Below are 25,090 nucleotides of genomic sequence, written 5' to 3' on the forward strand. Positions count from 1 at the left end.
AGTGATGCAGTATTCCAGTCATACAGTGATACAGTGTAACAGTGACAGTGATACAGTGTTACAGTGACAGTAATACAGTGTTACAGTAATACTGTGATGCCACACTACAATAATACTGTGATATAGTAATACAGTGATAGCAGAAATACAGTGATACAGTAATAGAGTAATACCATGTTACAGTAATACCGTGATACAGTAATACAGTGATACAGTAATACAGTGTTACAGTAATACAGTAATACAGTAATATAGTAATACAGTGATACAGTGTTGCAGTAATACAGTGTTGCAGTAATACAGTGTTGCAGTAACACAGTGATACAGTGAGCTGGAGCAAGGCCCAGGGTAGGATCCTTTCCATTTCTGGGCCCACAATTCCTAGGATGTGTTACCTTGAGATGGTAGTTTGTGACATCAAGTTGCATGTCCTTGTGCTGTCTGTCTCCCAGCACAACACAGATTTATTTGTTTTGGGATGGGGATGTTGGTGGTGATTGATTTTTGTCTTTCTTATTTTTCAGTTTAGGTTTTCTTTTTCCTTTGAAACAGGGTTTCTCCATACAGCTCTGACTGTCCTAGCACTCTCTCTCTAGACCAGGCTAGCCTTGAACTCAGAGATCCATCTGCCTCTGCCTCCCTAGTGTTGGGATTAAAGGCATATACCACCACCATTCAGCTTTTGAAGTAGGTTTCATGTAGTCCAGGCTGGCCTCCATCTCATTTTGCTGAGGATGACCTTGAACCCTGAATTTTCCTCCTCCTACCTCCTTGTGCTGGGATTACAGGCGTATACCACCAAACTGTTTATTCAGTGCAGGACTTTTGTGCATGCTAGGCAAGCACTCTACCCACTGAGCTACACCTCAGTCGGCAAATCAAGTCTACTCTTCAAGACATGGAAGAGAAGTGGTGGCTCACCCCTGTAATCCCAGCAGGCAGGAGGCACAGGTGGGAGATCTAGCTGAGCCTCAGCCCCACTATACCCCCTGATTTGATACTTTGATGTGGAAGGTGTGACTCATGGATTAGCAGCACCTGGGAGACAGGAGGAGTGAGCAGCACCTCAACCTGGCTGGAGCCTCCGGCTAAACAATATCCCCCAGTTATCCATAGCAAATATGGGAGTCTGCTCGTCCTGCTGACTTTCTTCTCCCCCCTCCTTAGTCCTTCCTCTCTTCCTGCCTTCCTTCTTCCTTACTCTCTTCTTCAATCTATTCCTCATTCTTTCTTGCCCCTGCTTAATACTGAGCCAAAACTGCCACCCCCCAACCAAAATCAGGGGATGTGAGGGCTTTCTGACCACATCCAGTACCTGTCTTTCCCTGCTCCTACCATCCCGACTTCTCAGGTGGGTCATACACAAGTCAAGACCATGCTGAGGAGGTGACTCAGGGCTAGAATGTGTGCTTATCGTGTACCAGGCCCTAGTTCTATTTGCAAAACTTTACCCCACCCCCAGGAGTAAAAGCCACAGAGTGCAGGAGAGGAGGATGGTCATGGTGTAAGAGTGTTTGAAGTGGTTGAATGAGATGTCTCCATTGGTTTACCACATTTGAACATTTGGTCCTTACTTGGTGCTGCTGTTTAGGGAGGTTAAGGAGGAATGGCCTGGCTAGAGGAAGTGTCCCAATGGGTTTTGGGAGCTGAAATCCTTGCCCTGTATCTGTAGTTCACTCACTCTACTTTGATTTTGAGGTTGAAGATGTGAAATTCCAGCTTCTTGCTCCAGTTGCCTTCAGCAACTGACCCGCCATTTTGGACTCTAGCTAGCACTCTGGGAACCATGAACCAAAATAAATTCTGTAAGTTGCTTCGGTCATGAGAGTGTTACTTTATTGATAGGCAGAAGAATAGGTGCCAGAGTTGTGCCATACTCTGCCCTGACATTCCTCTAACTATTGTCTGTGGACTTTGAGTGTGCATCCTCAAGGATGTCTTCCTAGACAAGTGTCCCCAGCCCTGCGCTCCCAGCCCCACCTCTCATCTTTAGAATGTAGGCACAATGGGTTGGAATTCTTCAAACCTGTTCCACCCCTTGCTTAGCTTCTGCGGGTTCCACCAACTTACAAAGGGCATCGAGAGGTGAAGGCACCATGTCTGAGGGGTGAGAGCTTGAGGGGGTGCAGAGCAAATACTTTACTATACTTGAGATGCATGAACAGAGGGGAGCTGGGTGCTGGCAGGCCCTGCATGCCTTTGGGCATCTGCATGGCCTCCCAGTTCTACCTCCTGGGATTGGCATTCAGTCCCAGGGTTTCAGAAGTCTGCAGAACTTCTCCTGGACTATTCCAGCTCCAAGACTCTGAGGGATCGAAGGCCATTTCTCTTCTCATCCCTTCCCCACTACTGCAGACCATTACCACAGAGTGGGTGGGGACCCTTACTTACAAAGGTCTCTAGACTCCCATCCCCACAGGGATGACCGGGCCCAGCTCTCAAGCCTAGGCCAAGTCCCCACTGTCCTTCCTGATCCATCAAAGGCCTCAAACCCCTTATCATAGACCTCCAAGCCAGGCCTGTGCGCTCTCCTTCTTCAGCAACCCCTCGTTTCACTGAAGTCCACTTTGATACTATCATGAACTTCTGCAACCCCAAGTTCACAGTCCTCCAAAATCAGCAACTTGTCCCCTGTCCCCACTGTTCCCTCTTGGTGGTGGTGGTGGTGCAGCACACAGCTAGTGCACTTTCTCTAGAACTTACCAACGCCTCTGGGAGGCCTCCCACGCGACTCTGGAAGAGGTGCTGGAAAAAGAGCCATCTCCGCTTGAACCCGTGCTCACCCGGGAGCGGCAGAGCTTCCAGTACAGGATCTCGGTGCTTTACCTGTACTACCTGGGGCTGCTGCGCCGCTTCAACCTGGCCTACGACCAGATGGTGCAGCCACAGAAGCGTAGGTTGCTGCGGCGCCTTCTGGACGGTGTGGCAGGACGCGTGCTGGAGCTTAAGGACGAGCTGGTGCGCGTCGACTTGTGTGAGACCCACTGCCTGGACCGAGTGTTGCAGGAACTCAAGCTAACCCCGGTGGGTGCAGGAGCAGCCACTCATGGCGAGATGAGAGTTGGGCCCCTTGTGGAGTCATGGGTTGGGATTGGGTAGGCCATGACCTGAAGCAGTTCTATTAGGGAACTGGGTGATGGGACTTGGGATTTAGACTCTCGGGAACTGCGGGGCTTTTGAGAGAATTGGGCTCCCACACTGTGTCTGAGAAGATCTGGAAGCCACAGAAGGTGGGTGAGGAAGGTCCTCTGGAGGCTTGCTTCTCAAAGCATGGTCCCTGACCATCAGCTAAGAGCTTGCTGGAAATGCAGAATGTATCTCAGACCTACTAAATCTGCACGTGTTTCTCAAAATATCCCCAGGAGGTCTGTGAGCATCGCCAAGTAGTAGAGGCGTGGCACAATGCTAAGCAGTGTCCAGGGCTGCCCTATCAAGGCCAGGATTTGGTACTTGCTCCATAGCCAAAGAAGTCTCAAAGTTTCCTTAGTCTGCTTCCGTAGACTTAGGGGTGGGGAAAGGAGGAGGGTTTCTCCAGGTACCATGTTCTGTTGCAGTCTGGATGATAAAGACACTATCAAATGCTTTCCTGTGGATCCTGAGGGATGGCTGCGTTTGGCACTCTCAGAATTAATCTCAATCAGATGTGGGGCAGGCTAAGAAAGGGGTGACCCCTGGGTCCTAAACCATAATTCATGTTTCCCACCCCAGGTTTCTAGGAGGGCGGGAAATAGAAGTGTCTGGAAACCCAGACGATGGGCCTGAGGGCCTGACTTTCTAATATCTGACCCTCCTTCTCCCCCTATATTGTTTTAAAGGCAGACTTGGAGGTTCCCATCCCCAAGTATTTTCAGCTGGAGCAGACCAGCACCATGAAGGCCCGTCAGCAGATGCTGGCCGAGATCCTGGCCAGACTGGAGCCACTGGCTTCTCAAGAGGTAATGTTGCTAGAGCCATTAGGGTCAGAACCTGAGTCCTGGAAGTCTTAACAAGCTAGGTTCCCTTATGGACCCTCAAATCGCTCATCAAACACATTAATGGTAAAGGAAAGGCTGTATTCGCTGTGGTTACCTTCAAAAGTAGCAGAAAAAAAGAGATTTCAAGTTCACTTTCAGGGTCACAACATTAGGTTTAGGTTTAAGTAGAGGACCAGACTACTTAGCCCAGTAGCATAACTAAGTAGCTCTCTCCCAAAGCCCCGCCCATAGTTGTCATTGTCATCACCACCACCACCACCACCATCACTACCACGTGGGCTCCAATCTTTCCTACAAGGTAGTCTGATAATGGTTCAACTCTGTAAGCATCTTTCTGGGAGACAAGATCGCGCCCTGGCTGGCACCTGGCTCCTTTCCCTACCATGATCTTCCTGGGGAAAATTCCAGATGCTTGAGGTTCATTGTTTCAATACCCTGACTGCCAAAGAGAGGGGCATGGTGTCTCCAGTGCATCTTGATTCCTGCCAAAGCGTTCCCTGTAAGTGAAGGACACTCTCCCAGATTCCTTCTACATCTTTCCTTAGCACAAACGGGCCCTGTCCTACCCTAGTCCCACTTCAGAGGCAGCCCACAGCCTCTCCAAGTCTGCTCTTGTATTCTCTGGGACCCTCTGACACTTTGCAGGACACATCTCAAGCACCTTGGATGAGGGCCCCACTACATCGTTGCTGACTGATCTCTCAGCAGCCCTCCCTGGGTACAAGCATGCCCTCCGGTCTTACTGTTCTTTTTGCTCCTTGTTATGACCAGAATCTTCGAGGAATGAGCCGGACTGAGGCCCTGATTATAGTGCAATGTGCCGAGAGGGCTAGGCAGGGCCGACTACGAGCCACCTTCATGCGAGAGATTAGGAAAGAGGAGGAACGGGACCGGAGGATTCGAGAGAATGGGCGACAGAAATTCAGTCAGGACCAGGGAGCCATTGTCATACAGAAGGTAACCCTGGGTGACAGAAAGAAGGCCAGGGTAGACTCACCTCTCCCAGTAAGAGCTGGGCACAATGATTCATCCCAGGAGTAAGAATGCCTCAGGTCTGTGGTCCTATAGCTTGATGCTAAACCCGAGACGTCAATCCATCAATAAGCCCAAGACAAGAAGACCAAAGGTGTCTCAGGATGGATGTGCCCAGCACCTAGGAAAGCACATTGGTACACTCTGTAACCTAGGTCCTAAAGGGGCTGTGTCACATCCCTAGCCCAGGTTCTTTAGGTCAAAACTGCTGGGAGGGGCTAGGGAGGTGTCTTGAGGTTAAGACCACTGGCTGCTCTTGAAGAGGCTCTGAGTTCGTTCTTAGCATGCACATGGCAACTCACAGCCATTGTAACTCCAGTTCCAGGGCACCCACCACCCTCCTTCCTCCAGTCCCACGCTAACTTCCTGTGCCAATACCTTAGGTGACATCAGGCAGCAGCAGTCACCCCTGCTGCTCCCCACTAGGCCTGAAGTCACATGGCCTGGAAAGCACCTAAGTGGCATGTGCCCCTGACCCAGGTGTGGAAAGGTTACCTACAGAGAAAACGTATTGAGCAAGATCGACGCATGGAGATGGAGTTCATTGGCATGGTAAGCCCTCCCTGGCCTGCCCAGCGCACCCCTCCTTCGTCAGCTTCGCCCCTGTCACCTTGTCCCAGGGTCTACTTCCTCCACTGAGGCAGGGCAGGAGACCCTGGGGGAGAAAGAAGCATAAGAACCGGGAACTCACTGGGTTTTCCCAGCCCTCCCACTTCTAGAGCATCCCATAGGATATCAAATGTGGGGGTAGGGATGACAGAGGGCCTCCTGGACCTTGCATCCCTGCCCCGGTTGGCAGGAGAGGCTTTGGGGTGAGTCCAGCCTCAGGAAACCCCTCAGAAAAAACTTGGAAGCCATGTTGGGGTAATAATATACCCCTAAACCAGGACTTCTGAGGCTACAGGCTTCCCTACTTGCTCTAGAAGCCCAGATGAGCTTCTCTGGACTGCTAAGAGTGACTACACATGGCGGGGAGGTGTAGCGAGAAGGGACTGAGACCCCTAGATATTGCACATGTGCATATCCAGGTGGAGTGATCACCCCCATTCTCTCAAAGTGTCCTCTATCTTCAAACCCTTCCTTCAACCAAGCCTGTTTCTGTCGAAGGCCCTGACAGGGTGAGGGTCAGACTCTGGGACAAGGAGCTTTGCCCTGGGTGGATCCTCTGGAGACCTGGCTGGAGGGCGGGGCAAGGTTAAGGCGGGGCAAGTTTAAGGCCAGAAGGACTAAAAGAAAGGCATTTTGGGGAGCAGGCTGGATGACTACTAGGGGCTGCTGTGCAGGAGTAGAGGTCAAAGACTTGCTAGGAGGCTGCAGAATGGGACCCCCAGGAGGGAGAGGAGGGGTGGGGGCAAGAGCAGTGGGTGAGGAATGAGCCTGGCCGCCCGGGCCCATCAACAGTGTGAGCTCAGCGTTTTCAGTAATTGTCTCTGCGCAGAGTGATATTTAAAATACATTTGGGAGCCAATGAGGCGGGAAAGTGGCTGTGAGAGCGGCTGCCAACTCGGCCGCCAGGCGGGGCATGCGTGGGGGCTGGGGCCCCAGGCTCACGGGGGGGGGGGGGAGGGGGCTGCTAGGGAGGGGGAGCGCCGCCCGGATGCATCTAGCAAACTCATTACCAGGGTAATTTACACAGACAAATTTCGGCTCCAAACACAATTTCTCCTGATGCAGGCATGCCCGTTGCTCCGTGAGGGCATGTGCATGAGACACGGGCGTGTGTGGAGGGCGTTGGGAGCGGAGTGGGAGCAGGTGTGTGTGTCTAAACATGGAGGCTGTGCCATCCTTTGTAAAATCTTGGCCTCTCTCTACTTCCCCTAGCTCCCCTCGTCCAGCCAGACAACGAGACAGAATGCCCTTGCCCAGGCCTTCGTGGGGGAGGAGTCACGGAGGACCCGGCAGGTGGAAAAGGAAGAGGAATTCCAGGAAGCCATATCGAAAACCCACGAGTCTCTCACGGAGACCGAGGGCCCTGACATGAAGGAGAGGATGAAGGACCAGATACGACAGTGGTTTATTGAATGCCAGTCAGTGTCCACAGCTGCAGCTGACCCAACCTTCCATACTTCATCCCCCACCTGTTCTCCCGTGAGACTGTCCCCACCTCTGTCTGCTCTCACCCTCTCCTAACACTCTCCGTCTAGACCTTGAGCTCCACTGTAAGGGCCATCTTCACACCTGACTTCCCATTTGCCTGTGAGAAAAGAAGGTACCAGGACAAAACAGGAAGTGTCGCAAAAGCTCCCACAGCAGTCTACAATTCCATCCTAACTGCTTATTCTTCCGGGTATCCCCCATCTCTCTTTCATTCATTTATTCTTCCCTCCATCTCTCCAACCACCCCATCCCTGTGCCTGTCCACCTAGTCATCTATCAGTCAGTCAATCATCTACCCGCCCCTCCACCCACCCCTCCACCATCTAACTGTACTATATCCACTCAGTGCCCTTACTGGTCGGTTCCCTGATTATCCAGACGAGGCTTCAGGTGGATCCTACCTGATCTTCGCAGACAAGACTCCAGAGCAGGTACTCTTGAAAGGGAGCAGGCCCCGCCTGTGATTATGGACAACAGTGTGTGTGAGCTGAGTGGCAGTGGATTGCAAGAGTCAGCCGAAACAGAGAGCGCTATGGCCAGAGGGGAGGACATGTGCCTAAAGAAACTAGATGGGGCTGAGGGCAGTCATGGCCCTGAGAAGGGAGTGGTCTTGGAAGACCACTGAGGATGGTCCCAGAGCGGGCATGGCTCTGATGAGATCAGTCCTTCCCAGCACCCTGCCCTTATTTGACCCCCCCAGTGCCATCTCTGTACACCCGCTGTCTCTACCTTGGCAGTTTGCCAAGGCTGAGAAACCAGGTCTGCTCAGCTGAGGCAGGCAGTGGGTTCCCTTCTCTAAAGTCCCCAGTCCCCAGAACACTGCTTGTTGGGTCCAGGTGAGACAAGAACTGGAAGCACAGGCCCAGGAGAATAAAAAGAAGGAACAAGAGAAGAATAAGGACAAAGTGAAGGAAAAAAAGGAAAAGAAGAAAAAGAAAACCAAGGAAGAAAAGGCCAAGAAGGTTGGCTAGTTCCCAGCAGAGGGATTGCGTGTGGGGAGGGAGAGCCTGTGACTCTGAAGTCAGCTCTGAGGGAGGCTTTCCCAGTCTCCTTGAGGAGGCAAAACTGCTCTCCCTTTCCATTCTAGGACCCAGAAGTGATGTTCAAAGTGCTGCCATCCAAATCTATCCCTGTGATTAACGCTGGTCACGAGGAATTCACAAGTAAGAACGGAGGGCCAGATGTGTTGAGCCTGGGGTGCACTGTCTCGGGTCTTAGGTCTTAGAAAAAGTAGGTATCTGCTACAGGAGTGGCACAGGAGGAGAGGGAAGAGGTTAAAGAAGTATGTGATGGCCAGTGAGTGGGAATGTCGCTTGTTTTCTTCAGGATTCTTGAGTCAAGCAGTTAAACCTAGGGTAGAAGCAGGGCTGGCAGCTAGTGAGGACAGGAGGCTAGCTAGCTAGGGAACTGTGTGTACGTATGTGTGTGCATGTGCTTGTGTGTGTGCATGTGTGTGTTTGTGTTTGTGTGCATGTGCAGCCTTTTTTATGTGGTTAGGTATTTGGAAGAGCCGCTATGACAACAAACACCCCAGCCAGAGCTTTGACTCTGAGACCCTCCGGGAGGAGAAAAGGAAGCAAGTGGAGATGGAGATCCGGGTGCAGGTGGGCCACAGCCTGAGGCTTGCCTCAGCTACTCTCTGGAGCCTTCCCACCCCTTCCCAGTCCACCCCCAGCACCTCAGGCCAGGCTCTACCTGTCACCCTATCACCCACACTGTCCCAGCTTCTCTAGTTTCCCCTCAGGGATCAATAAGGATGGGAGCGGGGCAGTCAGAGGTACAGCCAGCCTAGCCACAGTGCTGAGCATGCCCCCCCACACACACACACACGCACTAAACCTCATGACTGGGCTGTCTGCTGATAAGAATATGTCATCCTTCAGACCCATCCTTGGTGGGGACCTGGCTTCCAGCAGCCCATTGAAAGCCTATAGCTGCTTAGGTCCCCGAAAAATTAAGGGGATGATTTCTGACTCTATTTTGTGGATTCCATCCAAAGTTAATGACTGGGGAGGGTGGTCACCCTCATCATGGAGAGCAAAGTGTGGATTCAGATCTGGCATAGACAGGATCAGTGGAGCAAAGACCGGCCGAGTCTCTAGTGGAAAGCATTGGTGGCTGTCTGTCCCCTTCCTCCCCTGAGGCTCCCCCCACCCCCACCCCTCTCATCTAATCTCATGTATCCAGGTGGATGAGCTAATGAGACAGGAACTGAGGAATTTGCGTCTGGCTGTGGACAGGGAAGAGACCAGACCCCTCAAGTCTCCAAAGGCAGATAAGAGTCCAGGGCTGGGAAGGAGAGGGTACTTGGGGGTGAGTTGGGAGCAGATGGCAATTACCTGTATACTCATTTCCCACCAGAAAAAAGGCGGGAAAAAGAGTGGAAAGAAGAAGAAGGAAAAGGATCTGACCCCAGACAGGTGATCTGGCTTCACAGCCTTAGGCTTCTACAGGACGCAAACCCTGGCTCTGTCATTATGTAGCCTTAAGGAAACTGCTTCACCTCTCTGAACCCCTAAGCTTGTCAACCAAGTTTCTGCCTTTAAAAATGGAAATCGCTCTGGGCAGCCCACATACTATTAGTGGAGGCAGGAGGATCTCTGTGAGTTTGAGGCTTGTCTGGTCTACAAAGTGAGTTTCTGGGCTTTCGGGGCTACAAAGAGAAACTCTGTCTTGAAAAACAAACAAACAAAGCTGGGTGAGTTGCCCTTGTGAGTCAGAGAGTGAGGTGTGTGTGGGAAGACAAATGGATCACTGAAGTTCATTGGCTAGCTGGTCAGACAGACCTGATGGGCGAGCCATCAAGCAAGGAAAGGCAACTTGACATTGATCTTCGGCTTCAATACGCATGCTCACACACATGCACTTGCATGCACATGTGCATACACACACACACACACACACACACACGCACATTAGCTTTATAATCATTCATACATACATACATATATATATATATATATATATATATATATATATATATATAAAATTTGACTGTCCCTTCAATCTGTGCCTATATTGAATACCCTATGGGCACTGGGGGACCTGCTAGAAGCCTTCTGCTTACTAATGGCTGCAACTTCTGCAGGGCCACAACTCACAAAGGCAGTCACACTCTACACTTTGTTTGGGAGGCAGGGAAAAAAAGATTTGTGCTCAACTCAGACTTCAAATGGTGGACACAAAAGACTGGTGGGCATTGTTTGCAGGGGCCTTGGCTTCTGCCACATTCCGCAGGGCACTCACTGTGGAGTGTCTATCCCCTGACACAGTGGTCAGGAATTAATTTTCTGATTCTGGCTGTCCAGATGCCATGTAGACATTTCTGCTCACAGAAATTACCAGGGCACCCCTTGCCTCTTTTTGTGATCAAAGCCCCATCTCCACTTCCTTCTCTTGTCCCCTCTCACTGATGTCTGTGGTGTCCTTCTGCACCACTCTCCCACAGGTCTGTGGACTCATTGTTTGAAGAGCTTGTTGTCATCGGCCTTATAAAGAAGTCTCTGCTTGTGACACTGAATGACTACATTGGTGAGCCCCTCTCATGTCCCTGCACCTAGGTATGGCCACCTTGCCCTTCCACACCTGCCCCGCGTCCTGGGGTCTCTCTTCCAACAGATCTCTCCCACAGACACTCACAGGCGTGTCACTCATCAGCTGTCCCCTCCTGGTCCCTACAGGTGACTGCCTCTATCTCGGGTCCACTCTGACCTTGGCAAACAAGATACCCATGCCTTCCCTGTTTGATATACGGCAGAACATAGCACTGTATGGTGTTCTTCGGTTGGGTGAGAATTCCGGGGAATGTGGAAAGCCAGAGCTGGGTGGGACCACAGGAGCATGGCTGAGAAGGGTGTGCAAGCCTAGTGGACCTTCTTCAGTTACACTCAAATTGGGCCACCTTAGAGATCGAGTGAGACCATGACTTGCTCAATCCCAACTGGCATCCTGTAGTCAGTCTCGTTCTCAGAGAGGCATCCCTGCAAGCTTATTAAAGGCCAGAGACCTTTAATAAGAGCCTTGCAAACAGTGTGTCATGTGCTTTCAATGCCACCCACCAGGGTAGAATTGTATGGTGTGGAGGGAAAAGCAGTGTCCCCGACTGGCCCTTACACACAGTTCTCTACCACGGAGGTGGCAAGCAGGCTGTTGATGCAGACCTGGGGAAGCTGCTCAGGTCCTGGGGAAGGTAGCACAACCCAGACCCTCATCTCACCCTCTTAGCCCCAGGCCGCCTTAGAACCTTCTACACCTACTGCCCAGTTTTGGTCCATTGCCTGCCCCAGCCCTCTCTACTTCCTCCCAGGCTCCCATGACATACATACCATGGCACCCCTTGTCCGCTCCATCCTCCTGGTGGGACCCTCTGGCATGGGGAAGAAGATGTTGGTCCAAGCGGTGTGCACAGAAACTGGTGCCAACCTGTTTGACCTGTCACCTGGCAACGTGATGGGCAAATACCCAGGGAAGAATGGATCACAGCTATTGGTGCACATCGTCTTTAAGGTCCGTAGCCTCGAGTTTGAGGCTTGGGTTGATTTCTCAGGAGAGAGACAACAGCAGGGCTGGCTTTCTGAACACTCTGGGGGTGGTCTATGCTGTACCGAAATGAAAAGGACCTGAACGGACATCTTTCTGGTAACCCTTGTGGGATCCTGTCATCCCCTGAAGCCCCTCTGCTGGGGAATGTGGGAGGAGGTGAAGGCTGGAGAAAGCGAGTAGAAGCTAGGGGCTCTGGGTCTGGGGTCTGAGCAGCTGGGGATGTGACCCTTGGCCCAGGGATGTCTGGCATTTGACCTCTACGCTCTAACCTATCCAGGTGGCCCGGGTCTTCCAGCCCTCTGTCATTTGGATTGGAAATACTGAGAAAACCTTCTACAAGAAGATCCCAAAGGAAGAAAGGAGGGTGAGGACTGTGGGCAGAAAGGACTGGGGTGGACAACAGGAGCGTGGGTCTAGGCTGGAAGTCTTGCTCAAGTCATTAACATCATTCAAGTCACCTTGCTCAAGTGTCCTGTTCTGGTCATGCCTACTTTCCTTACCTTAAAGCTGCCCCACTCAGGACTGACTTGAAGCACAGCTCTAGGCCATGTGATCTGAGAACGGGGCTCCCACAGCCCCAGTCACTGTGTCCCAAACCCACACCCTTCCCTCTTTGGAGCAGATGGACCCAAAGAGAATAAAGAAAGACCTCATGAGGGCCACGAGACAGCTGGGCCCTGGTGACCGAGTGATGCTGATAGGAACCACGGAGCGCCCACAGCTGGCCGAGATGAAGGGGTTGTGCCGGTTCTATGAGCGCATCCTCTTCATACCCCGGCCTGATTACGCTTCTCGTTATGGTGAGGCCAGGAGCGGAAGCCAGGACCACCGCCCTGCCCTTTTGAGTCTTGGCTCTCTCTTCACATCCCTCACTTTTGCTCTGAGCCTCAATTCCAGCACCAAATGACAGGTCTGGAAAAGCCATAGTTCTCTGGCTAATGGCCTCAGTGAAATAGACACTGAGCATGTAACTAGAAGAACAATTCTATCCCACCATGTCCCACACCTTCCTGGAGAGACATGTTGTTCTTCCCGGGCCCAGAGCTGCTTGGACAAGGGCAGAGGCTTGGCTTTTGCTGCTCTCTGACCTATATGCCTTCCTCCCTCTGCAGTGCTCTGGAAACGGATGATAGAGAACCAGGGAATAGGGGTACAGCAGACCCAGAGTCTGGACATTAGTGCCCTGGCTAGGGTGTCTGATGGCTACACACCTGGTCACATTCTACAATCCATCCAGTCAGTGCTGACAGAACGCCGGCTCCTTCAACTGACCAAGAAGCCACTGGTTGCCTCCGAGTTTGTGGTGCACTTGGCAAAGCTGGATCCAGTATACAGGGAGGAGGAGGAATCCCTAAAGGTGAAGTTGCTAGGCCAGAGTTGGTGGGCTGGGCCAGGGCAGCCTGTTGTCACCCTCCACCCCTACCCCCAAAGCTACCCCCAATGCCACTCGGTTGTTGTTCAGGACAAAGGCACTTGGTTGTCAGCTGGGAAAGGAACAATTAACTCTAGGGAGGGACAGAGCTGTAGGCGCCTGAGGAAAGGAGCTTGAAAGGGCCACCTGGGCTGCCAGCACTAGACACAGCTGGTGACCACCATGGCCACCATGCCCAGAGAGAGGTTGAGCTTAGGAGTCTCAGAGGCCTGCAGGGCTGGAGGGGAGAGGCAAGTTTCTCAAGAATGGGTGACTCTATAGACTGAAGTGATTAGTAGAAACTAGGAAAAGGCCCCACTGTGATGGAACGCTTCACCCCACCCCTTACCCCCAAGCCTGAGAGGATGAGAGGGAGAGACTTGTAAGGCTGAAGGAGGGTTGCAACCAGGGAACTGAATCCCTGCATCTCTGCCAACCCAGGAATGGTTTTATAAGACTCCGCTGGGAAAAAAGAATATAAAATTTACCAAGGACCAACAGGAGGCTGAGGAGGCCAGACTGGCGAAGGAGAAGAAGAAGAAAAAGTGAAGGTCTTTGCTGTTGGGTGTGATGTGGTGAGGGGGGGGGTGCCTCGAGAGTGTGACAGACACATAAAGGCCCAGCTGGCTCCTGAGGGCTCTCTTCTCTTGTCAATCTTCATGGCTTCCTGTCCCTGAGCTCCACCCCTGGGCCCTGGCTCATCCAACCTCTGCTCTGGCTGCCACTTATCCTGTGCTGACTCTCCTCTCCACATCGCTTGTTCAAGACACTTAAGAGAGGGGGATAACAGGAAGAGAAGGACCAAGAGGAGAAAATCCAAAGGGAAAAATACCAAGTCTAGAAGGGAGTCAGCCCTGCTTTAGCCCACCAGTACTCACTCCCTCTATAACCTGTCCTGTCCATGCCTCGGTCTTCTTCTTTATGAAGTAAGGAGATGTTAGACAATATCTGCTAAGGTTCTTCCTGGTCTGGGACTCAATTATGCAGCTGAAGCATCTACAGAGTGAGGGAGTGAAGAAGGCGGGGCCTTGGGGCCACAGAGATGCATGGAGGGCTAGAGGGGCCATGGTGGATCACCGAGAGGACAGAGGCAGTGCCTGAGTTGTCTCCCTCTCTCTGATGGTTCATGGCTAATATTGACTGACACCTGATAGTATCTAGAACCACCTTGGAGACAATTTTCTGGGTATATCTGGGAGGGAAGTTTGTAGATTGTGAAGGGAAGAGCCACCCTAAATGTGTGTTGGAACCATTCCATTGGATGGGATACAGAGTGCAAAAGCTATGGTGAGCTGGTCCCGTATTCTTCCCTCTGTGCTTGCTCATTTTGGAGGCACTGTGTCCCATTGCCTCACACTCCTGCTGCCGAGTCTGCGCCAGCACCACGGACTGTGTTCCCTCGAACAGGGAGCCAAAATAAAAGCTTCATTCTTTGAGTTATTTTTTGTCAAATTTGTTTTTGTGTGAGGGTTGGTTTGTTCTTTGTTTTTGTTTTTCACTTTGTCATTGTGTGAAGAAAAGTAACTCTTAGAGTCTTTCTCCTACAAAGTGAGTGGGAGACTCAGAGGCCAGGACTACTGTCAACAAGGGCTGAAGAAGACGCATTGGCAGAAATGCCAACCTCGTGTAGAGGGTGTGAGAAGAATCAATCAGTGCCCGTGGTTAAGAGTCGGTGTGAGGGGCTGGAGAGATGGCTCAGCGGTTGAGAGCGCTGACTGCTCTTCCGAAAGTCCCGAGTTCAGTTCCCAGCAACCACATGGTGGCTCACAGCCATCTGTAAGGGAATCCGATGCCCTCTTCTGGTGTCTGAAGACAGCTACAGTGTACTCACATACATAAAATCAATCTTTAAAAAAAAAATCACTGCGGGCCGGACCAGGTAAGAGCCCAAGGTTAGAGCCATCCAAAATCCGAGACCGGCAGATGCAAGGGAGCTGAGCCCAAAGGTCCCCTTCACCTCTCTCTCTCCATTCTTTTGCCTTTTACCACCACCTTAACAAAAGCAGACTCAGTGCTCAATAGCCAGAAAGGCTTCCTGATCACTTCCAGCAAAGACACCGTACAATTATGGAGGGGGAGGGTTGCCATGTAGGAGGCGCTGGCTCACCCAGCGAGTGAAGCTGAGATGTGGCGGGAAGAGATGTGGTACCTGGGATTGATGGGAATGGAGAGCAGCACCTGGATAGACACTGGGGAACAGAGCAGGCTCAGCACCCAATGGGCACAGGAGTGATTCCGTTGCTGCCCGGAGATCGAGCCCTGCTTTCCTGGACAGAGGTCGGCTTCATCTCCAGTCTCTGAGGCTTATCTCTACCAGGCTCCGATGGGTTTAGGAGCAGAAAGTTGTATTTCAGGGACGGGATCAGCGGCCTCCCTTGAGCTCACAGACGTAGGCATGTGGAGCTGACTTGGTGATAGAGCCAGTGGCAAGACTTGGGAGCTTAGGATCCTGACTCCAGTCCTGGTCTGGGGCAAGTTATCTGAGTGTCCCTAGGCACACCCTTTCCTTCTCTGGAATGTTTTCCTGTCTGTGAAGCAATGACTTGGACAATGCTTCAACCTCGATGTCATGGGTTGCTTCCCCACCGCTCTGTCCGGCCCCTCTCTCCCCTCTCTCCAGAAGGAGCACTTCATCTAGATACTGACAGCCGGGTGCTATTTACAGCTGACCTGACGGTCTCTTGCTCCTCCCACACTGGGCTTCTCTTGGCTGGGGCCCAGTGCTGCTTGCACAGTTTGACTTTAGCGTGGCTCAAGTCTTGCTTCTTTGGCTCTGTCTCCTAGAAAGCAGCCATGCCCAGGGGAGGACACTCGCCTCACTGCAGGAGACACGATCTGAAGTGCTTCCCCTCTGCTCCTACCTGCCAGATCTGGAAAGCTCAGACCTTCCCAGCCCGGAGGACCCCTGGGTCATCACCACTGCTGTGCCGTGACATGGCTCTGCAAAATGCACTGTACACTGGGGACCTGGCAAGGCTGCAGGACCTGTTTCCCCCTCACAGCACGGCTGACTTGCTGCTGGAGAGCCGGTCAGCTGAGCCTCGCTGGAGCAGCCACGAGAGGGGTGAGGGACAGCTGGGCGTGGGAAAGCCTGAGACGGGAGCTGGGCTGGCTACCTCAGGAACAGAGGTCCCAAGCACTGAGGGCAAGTTGAAGTCCCTAGCTGCTGCTCTCCACACCAAACTTTCCCAACAACCTAGCCCTTGGCCCAAGATAGAAGTCATGTGGAGCCCAGAATAGCTCCTGTTGGACATCGTGGCCAGGTCAGGCTCCAGCAAGGGACATAGGACCTCTGCCCTCTCTGCCTATGGTCCTCTCCTTTCCTTCTGTTCTCTCTGTCTGAGGCCTTTTCCTCATCCCTTTCCCCTGACAATATCCCTTTCCCCATACGCTCATGAGTTGGTCCCCAGAGGAGTGCAGGGACCAGGGAGAGCCTCAGGGTAACAGATACAGCCTCTGCGCCAGGCTGGTGGAGAAACCCGACAGAGCCCCTGAGGAGAATCCTGAACCTGGCCTGGGACCTATCATCGTCCGCAAGGCTTCAGGACCTGCTCTTGCCTTCTGGCAGGCAGTGCTTGTTGGGGATGTGGGCTCTGTCTCTCAAATCCTCTCGGACTCCAGCACTGGTCTGGCTCCTGATTCTACCTTTGATACCAGCGACCCAGAGCGATGGAGAGATTACCGCTTCAACATCCGTGCTCTGAGTACGGGCCGGGCCATGGCAGGGTCTGAGTGGGAGAGGGGAGGGCTGCAGACTGAACGCTGGGTCTGCCTCTGTCAGCGTCGCCCTCTTGACTGGCAGCTCTTTAGGTTAGGTTCTGAGGCCTCTGCTTCTGTCTTCCTAGGACTCTGGTCTCTGACATTTGAAGAGGAACTGACCACTCCACTGCACGTGGCAGCCAGCCGTGGCCACACTGAAGTTCTTCAGTTGCTGCTAAGGCGCCGAGCAAAGCCAGACAGTGCCCCCGGGGGCCGCACTGCCCTGCATGAGGCCTGTGCTGCGGGTCACGCCGCCTGTGTGCACGTGCTGTTGGTGGCTGGAGCAGACCCCAACACTCCTGACCAAGATGGCAAACGCCCTCTGCATCTCTGCCGGGGGCCTGGTATCCTTGAGTGAGTGATCTCTTATCCTGAGTCCACTCTCAAGGGGGCAGGCTGGGCTGGTAGTGTCAATGTGTAATCGCTTCCAAGACATCCAGCCATTGGTCCCCAGCAACAAACTTCTGCTCCTCTGGGGGAGACTGGATAGCTGGGGCGGGGGCCTAAGTTATTATGACCAGTGATCCAGGACCCTGACCTAATGAAACTCCAGTAACCACTTGAATCTGTGCAGAAAGGGCCTCCCATCCTCTATGACTGCATGCCTTGCAGAAAGGATGAGTCATCCTTCTTGAGTCCCCTCCTAAGGACCTTGTCCCCTTGTCAAGCTCACCACCAGTGAGTTTGTCACAACAGGGTTTGTCGCATTACAGCTGGAGATATGTTCTACACTGGTGTGTATTGGCATACACCTATGATCCTACAGGGGAGTGAAGGCGGGAGGATCTGGGGTTCAAGGTCATCCACCACGGCTACAGTGTGACTTTCAGGATGACGTAGGCTTTGTAGCAAGCTTCAGATCAAACCTGGTCTCGAAACCACAGAGATGGAGAGAGAGAGAGAGGACAAGTAAATCATGATATAATTTAAAGTTTCCTGGCAGCCCTACTGAAAACAAAACAAAACCAATAGGCAACTGCAATAAAATAAATATAATACAAAAATTTCCATGCCAAGCATGGTGGTATAGCACGGGGACAGGGAACCAAACAGGGGTCTTTCAGAAAAACAGCCAGTGCTCTTTTGCTGAGTGCCATTACCTGCGTCTCTGACTAGTGTATAAACCCGTGCAAGGCTGTCAGTCCCTGCAGCCTTGGTGACCTGTGAGATGTGAGGTTAATGAGAGTACCAGGGACGGAGGCTGGCTATCAGAAGAACGTGTTCCAGCCCCATGGCAACTGCTGTGACTTGTACCCTCATAAGGAAGGAAGGGATGAGCCCTGCACAGAGAACTCAGGGCTGTGAGGGTTTGCTTTTGTTTTGTTTTTAATGATTTAGTTTCTTTTATGTGTATGAATGTTTTTGCCTGCGTGTGTATGTGTGTGCGCGTGCGTACGCGTGTGCGTATGTGCGTGTGTGTGTGTGTGCATGTGCACACATGCACCTGGTTCCTAAGGAAGGTAAGACAAGGCTATAGGATCTCCCAGAACTGGAATTTGGATGCTTGCAAACCATCGCAATGTTGCTGTTTTGAACCCGGGTGCTCTGGAAGAGCAGCCAGTGCTTCTAACTCCAGCCTCTCAGTTTGTTTTTAAGGCCACTGTGTTGGGGCTGAAGAGGTGACTCAGTGGTTAAGAGACACTTTTACAAAACAGAGTTTACTTCTCGGCACCCATATCAACTGCCTATAACACCAGCTTCAGGGAAATCTAGGGCCTCTGAACACATGTACACACACACACACACACACACACACACACACACACACACACCGAGAGAGAGAGAGACAGAGACAGACAGAGACAGACAGAGACAGACAGAGACGGACACGCAGAGAGAGAAAGAGAGAGAGAGAGGAGAGGTTATTATGGGCTGCAATGGCTGGTGTCTGTAATCCCAGCACATTGGGGGCTGAGGCAAGAGGAGCATCTGAGTTCAGTAGTAGTTTGAGAGTTTGAGAGCAAGCACAGGGCATCCATTGTGGATTCTGCCTCATGTTTATGGGAAAGCCTGGAAAATGGAGGGTAGAAGACCATGAGGTCTACAGAGTCCTCAGGGTGTTAGCTGTGCTCAGGCCAGCAGCAATGTTGCTCTGTCCTCACCCACCGTCTCTCCCTGATTAGGTGTGTAGAGTTGCTCCTGAAGTTTGGGGCACAAGTGGACGGTCGGTCTGAAGATGAAGAGGAGACCCCTTTGCACGTAGCTGCCCGGCTTGGCCACGTGGAACTAGCAGATCTGCTCCTGAGATGGGGTGCATGTCCTCATGTTCGAAATTCTGAAGGTTGGACACCACTGCTGACTGCCTGTGACGCCCGCTGCCAATCCCCAGTGGATGCCGAGGCCACCGCCAACCGCTGTTTTCAACTGTGCAGCTTGCTGCTGTCGGTGGGGGCAGATGCTGATGCTGCCAACCAGGACAAGCAGAGGCCCCTGCACCTGGCCTGCCGCCATGGCCACTCAGCCGTTGTACAACTGCTCCTTTCCTGTGGCGTCAGTGCTAATGCCATGGACTATGGGGGACACACGCCTCTGCACTGTGCTCTGCTCGGTCCAACTACAGCACTGGCCCACAGCCCTGAACACATCGTGCGGGATCTACTCAATTATGGTGCAGTCAGAGTGTGGCCAGGGGCACTCCCCAAGGTACGGGCCGTGGGGCGGGGTGAAGGCAGTTACCTGTGTCGGGTTTGCATCTCAAAGCAGCTTGGAGCACTTGAACGGATAGACAGATGACGGATAGACGGATAGATGGATAGACAGATAGATGGGTTTCTTCTTCCACACTACAAGTAATCAAAAGTAAGGGAAGGGATACAGTAGCGAGTGCATGTAAACACATGTGTGAGCACACACACACACACACACACACACACACACACGTGTGTGTGTGTGGGCGCACCTGAGGAAAGTGCACAGTGAGGGTAGTGGGTCAGTTACAAAGGATCACAAGGACAGAAGAACCAGGGCCAATGAGGGCGGCAGTGAGGGCTTAGGGGCCTTCTTCAGGCCTTGAGCTGAGGAAGGCAGAGTTTGAAGAGATCTGCCCTGGACATGGGCGAGCCTTCCTGAGGGCAGAGCTTGAATCTATCTCCAAGGCTCAAAGGCTCTGAGCATCTGGGAAGGAACACAGCTCTGCTTTCTGAAAGTTTAGGACACCTTCCTCCCCACCCCCAACTAGCTGTCACTGCCCTCCGAAAATACTTTAGACCATCATCTTCCCGTTTCAATCTTATATTAACTTCCCCAGCGTGAGTTCTACTTGAGACACTGGGCTAGTATGTCCTGGGACAGGTCTTTGTCCCATGCTGAGTTGAGCTACATTATAACACGGAGGCTTCTGGACCTGGTGTAGGGACAGTTGTTCTCCAAGGGGAAATGTCAAAGCTAAATTGGCCTTCTGAAAGGGTAATGGCTCTGGGCAAGTCCCTGCTAGCCCAGCCCCCTTCCCCAGCCATCCCTGTTGTCCCTGCCTCTCCCCTTTGCTCACAAACGTAGCAGCATCTGTCTGGATTCCTAAGCAAGACCAAATAATTAAACAGCCCGAGAGTTCGGCAGATTGGTCTCCCCTTTGGGAAAATACAAGAAAATCAACAATTAACACTAATTAATCTCCTATTAACACCAGATAATTAGGAGACGAGCAATCTCCTGTAATCTGACTGTGGTACTGACAGCTAATGATTTCCCCGCCAGGCAGGGCAGGAAGAGGACCTGGTGCTGCAGATAGACATCCCAGAACCCACCTCCTCTGCCCCCGAGCCCGCCTGCTTTGCCCTTTAGCCGTCTAGAGGGAAGGCACCAAGTGAAGGACACTGTTTGACCCTTTCTCACAATCCGAAGCCCCTCGAGCCTTGGCTAGAGTCCCAACCTCCCAGCAAGGACAACTCAGACTTGCCCATGTGGCAAGCCAGTCTCGGTCTCCAGAAACCTGGTGCACTGGGCTTGATGCTGAAGAGACCAGATGGGGGTCGGGCCTTGACATTGCTCCTGTGGCCGGCTGTAAGGCAGTCTCTGAAAGTCTTTGGCTCCCAAGTTCCTAGCATGGCCTACAGCCTCTGCAGAAAGAGATGGAAAGTTGTAACATTACAGAGAGGGCCAGTGCCTACCAGACCATGTACACTGCCGGGCTGCTCAGCCTAACCATAGCCTGCAAGTCTGGTGACCATGAAAAGAGTAGGCTCTGTCGGGCCATGATGCTGCAGCCTTTAATCCCAGCACTCGGGAGGAAGAGGCAGGTGGATCTCTGAGTTCGAGGCCAGCCTGGTCTATAAAACAAGTTCTGGGACAGCCAAGGCTATACAGAGAAACTCTGTCTGGAAAACAAAAGAAAAATAAAAAACAAAAACAAAACAAAAGAAGAAAGAAAACAAGAAAGGAAAGATTAGGCTCTGACGCCGGGCACCTGTGTGTAGAAGTTGTTTAATCTTCCCTGTGCCTGTATCCTCATTTGTAAAAAAGGGTTCCCTATAGCCCAGGGTTCATATTCGAAATACAGTTCACACGGGTAACTTAGAACTGTGACCTATGCACAGTGCGCAGGGTGTATTGCTGGTGTTCTGGAATGAAGCGGATGGATAGGAGTGGGAAAGCTCTTGCTAAATTGTGAGGAACCACACTAACATAAGAAGCAATCAGACAGGTGCTGGAGAGATGGCTCAGTGGTTAAGTAGCACTGGCTGCTCTTCCAGAGGTCCTGAGTTCAAATCCCAGCAACCACATGGTGGCTCACAGGATCTGATGCCCTCTTCTGGCACATAGTATACATGCAGATAGAGCACTCATACATTAGATAAACAAATATTAAAAAAAGAAGAAGAAGCAATCAGACAGGTTAGAGGGCAAGGCTAGCCGGCACAGCCTTAGTGGGGATCTGAGGACTGCCTGGGCTTCCTAGAGGTGGGACTTAGCAAGGGGACTCCCTGGAGAGAGGGAAGGAACAGAGCAGGCCTTTCCAGCAGAGATGTGATGTCCCGGACAGATTAGGCTGGCACAGCCCTGATAAACACTGTTCAGAGACAGGGTGAGAAAGGGAGGCACAGGGCACATAAGTTCTGGCCTCAGGAACCCCCGTGCCAGCACTACATCCTTCCACCTGCCCCACTACCCAGGGGCATTCACCTGGAATTTCAGTGGTGAGGTAGGCGGGGGTTATATGTGGAGATGCTCCCTGGGGACACAGCACATAGCAGTTTCATTGCCTCCGAGTGCTGGGATTAAAGGCATGCATAAGTTTTTTGACTTAAAACATTCTTACCTGTATGGGTATTTTGCCTTCAGGCATGTCTGTGCCTGGTATCTACAGAAGCCAGAAGAGGTCACTGGATCCCTTGGGACGGTAGTTACCATGGTTGTGAGCAGCCATGTAGATGATGGGTCCTCTTCAAGGGCAGCAAGAGCTCTTAACCACTGAGGCATCTTTCCAATGAGGGCTTTTGTTTTTATGAGAAGCGTCTCATAAAGGTCTCAGGTAGCCCAGACAAGCTATGATGTCTGACCTGAGATCCACACGGAGTTTCTGTGGCACTTACAATTGAATCAGAGGCGTCAGGTATGCTAGGCAAACCCTACCACATGAGCTGTATCCTTAGCCCCAGCACTGATCTTTTTAATCTGCTGAGGAGTTCACAGCCAGGCCGCTCTAGTCAGCAGGAAAACCCAGGACAGAGCCCTGGAGGGCAGATAGTTCAGTAGGTGGGAGCGAGGAGCTGCAGCAACAAGTAAGCCTGCTAGAACTGGCAGTTTCTTACATGCTCTGTGCCTCAGCGTCCCTCACAAGTTGAAGACAATAGCAGAGACGAGGATTAAGGGTCTGTGCCTGCAAAGTGCTGGGAAAAGGATCTGACTCGAGCTATGTGAACTCTAGAAATACAGTTGTCGACTTTCTGGTGCCCCTCCAACCAAGTACCACAGGCTGAGATGCTAACAGCCACACGAGTCTTCCCCCTCCCAGTTCTGAAAGCTGGAGCTAGAAATAGAGGTGCTGGAAGGTCGCTTTCTTTCTGGGAGGTGTACTACACACCTCTTTCCAGCTTCAGTAGTTCCCTGGTGTTCCTTGGTTTGTGCCCAAGGAATCACTTTGACATCTTGTGGTGATGCCTTTGCAGGACCCAAACTTGAGATATGTCTGCCTTGAACTTTTGATCTTCCCATTTTCCTCTCGATTACTGGGATTATGGGCATTATATCCAGCTTATATGGTACTGTAGGTTGGGCCAGGGTCTTAAGCAAATTACTAAGTTATATATAAGCCCTGTTCTTCACATATGAATTACAGCCATATTGGATAGAGACCACGCTAATGACCGTCGACTTGGTCGAATCTGCAAACATCCTGTCTCCAGACTGAGCTTGATGATGTGTATCTGTGATCCCAGCATATAAGTATTAAACTCCCAGCAGCCATCTTGGCTCCATGGGCTCTGACTCCCTCCCTGGGCCTCTTCAGGCACCACAAATGGTATACACATACAGACACACAGATACATCCAACCCAGGGCTTGGGAGTCAAAGGCAGGTGGATCTGTCAGTTTGAGCTCCTCTTTATTATTCATTGAGAGGGGTTGGAGAGACGGCTTGGGACGTTAAAGCACTTGCTGCTCTTCCAGATCTGGGTGCCAGAGGACCATAGCGATGTGGGTGCTGGGACTCAAAACCATCTCAGAACCATCTCTAACTCCAGTTCCAGGGAATCTAACGCCCTCTTCCGGCCTCTATGGACACTGCACATGCATACATACCAGCAAAACTCTCATATACATAAATTTACATTTAAAAAAATCTTTAAAAATTAACAAGCAAATAAAAATCTAAAAAAAAAAAGAATCAAGTAAATAAAACCTCATTTTCAGATCCGCTAGATCTGCAGTATTTTTTTTTTTTTTTGGTTCTTTTTTTTCGGAGCTGGGGATCGAACCCAGGGCCTTGCGCTTCTAGGCAAGCGCTCTACCACTGAGCTAAATCCCCAACCCCGATCTGCAGTATTTTTGTGGGAGAAAGTTTACAGCGGTTGCTCTGGTCATCCGGTCACCCCACATGGCCTGTCAGGATTCTCTAACAAATCTCTTCCTCTTGCAGGTGCTGGATCGCTGGTGCATGTCGCCACGCACCATCGAGGTCCTGATGAACACATACCGTGTAGTTCAGCTTCCTGAGGAGGCCAAGGGCTTGGTGCCACCTGAGATCCTACAGGTCAGCATCCCAAACCCTTAGCACAGCACTCAGTTTGGCCCTGGGAGACGATATCCAATGCGCAGCAGCCTTGTCTGTCCTCCATAGAGATTACCTAACAGCCCACGCGTATCTAGAAAAATAGACCTTTGGAGTGAGTTCTGAGAGTTTGTATGAGGTTCTTGGAGATGCTCCCAGTGGTCACCTTCCTCGCCCTGTTAGAAGTGTGTGGCGGCTTCTCAAGGCTGTCCTCACTGAGTCCTCTCTGTCTGTCTCCAGAAGCACTGTGGATTCTACTCTTCCCTCTTCGCTTTGGTGAAGCAACCCAGGTCGCTGCAGCACCTCTGCCGCTGGGCGCTCCGCACTCACCTGGAGGGCCGCCTGCCCCACGCCCTTCCACGGCTACCCCTGCCACCGCGCATGCTCTGCTACCTGCAGCTGGACTTTGAAGATCTGCTCTACTAGGTGAGCTCTGGTTTCTGGAGGCAGCCACTGTGCTCCGGGGATGGGGGGTGGGGTGGGGTGTTGGCAAGTTGAAGGGAGATTGGAGGGTGGTTTTGGCCTGAACCAGCTGTTTCCACGGCCACAGTAGTTCCTTGATGCCTGTCTCTCCTTCCAGATGTGCACTACCCTGCGAACAAAGCAGACTTCCCAAGGGGCATCTCTCAGAGATAAATGACTCCAGGCGGGTTATTCCCAGCCCAAGGCCCACCTTCAAGTCAGTAATGGATGTCTTGATGCACACTTGAGGGAAGAGGCCCGAGCAGCATCCAGCTGGTAGTGGTGCAGAGAAGGCCCCTGTGCAAAACTGTGTGTGCATTGGAAATCTCTAGGCTGAAGCCCAGAGCGATGGTGCAGGTGTTATCTTAGTCCTTGAGAGGTAAAAGCAGGAGGGTGGATTGTGCTACCCGGTGAGACTTTGTCTTTTTTTTTTTTTTTTTTTTTTAAGTCTATAGGTTGTGTGATTTGGTGCTGTCTCCAACAAGACTCCATCTGCCTAGTGCTACTCCCTCACACAGAATCAGAGTAGGCCACCCCTTGTGCAAGCCACCTCACCTCTTCCTTCAGGATCCAGCTGCAGGTCCCAGAACAACCTGCCTCTCTCCTC

The 25,090-nt window shown here is 51.9% G+C and overlaps 2 protein-coding genes across 3 annotated transcripts; both read left to right on the plus strand.

Annotated features, from left to right (window-relative positions):
- Window positions 1–2,068: 2,068 nt before the first annotated feature.
- Window positions 2,069–13,690, plus strand: Drc11l (dynein regulatory complex subunit 11 like). Its single transcript, NM_001024317.2, is given in 19 exon segments — window positions 2,069–2,107; window positions 2,697–3,024; window positions 3,816–3,935; window positions 4,746–4,931; window positions 5,487–5,558; window positions 6,828–7,033; window positions 7,450–7,534; window positions 7,940–8,065; window positions 8,191–8,266; window positions 8,601–8,707; window positions 9,291–9,374; window positions 9,465–9,523; window positions 10,552–10,634; window positions 10,784–10,891; window positions 11,410–11,609; window positions 11,923–12,009; window positions 12,268–12,445; window positions 12,758–13,002; window positions 13,498–13,690. Coding segments are annotated over 19 exon segments (2,469 nt in total). The 5' UTR covers window positions 2,069–2,096; the 3' UTR covers window positions 13,606–13,690.
- Window positions 13,691–15,787: 2,097 nt separating this feature from the next.
- Asb10 (ankyrin repeat and SOCS box-containing 10) lies at window positions 15,788–24,889 on the plus strand. 2 transcript variants are annotated; one of them, XM_087658540.1, is made up of 6 exons: window positions 15,788–16,120; window positions 16,902–17,169; window positions 18,939–19,458; window positions 23,890–24,003; window positions 24,262–24,447; window positions 24,602–24,889. In XM_087658540.1, the coding sequence occupies exons 1-5, from the start codon at window positions 15,850–15,852 to the stop codon at window positions 24,445–24,447; spliced, it is 1,359 nt and encodes a 452-aa protein (XP_087514666.1). In that variant the 5' UTR covers window positions 15,788–15,849; the 3' UTR covers window positions 24,602–24,889.
- Window positions 24,890–25,090: the final 201 nt, after the last annotated feature.

Source organism: Rattus norvegicus, chromosome 4 (assembly GCF_021556685.1).
Source record: "Rattus norvegicus strain SHRSP/BbbUtx chromosome 4, alternate assembly SHRSP_T2T, whole genome shotgun sequence".
In the NCBI taxonomy this organism is placed as follows: domain Eukaryota; kingdom Metazoa; phylum Chordata; class Mammalia; order Rodentia; family Muridae; genus Rattus; species Rattus norvegicus.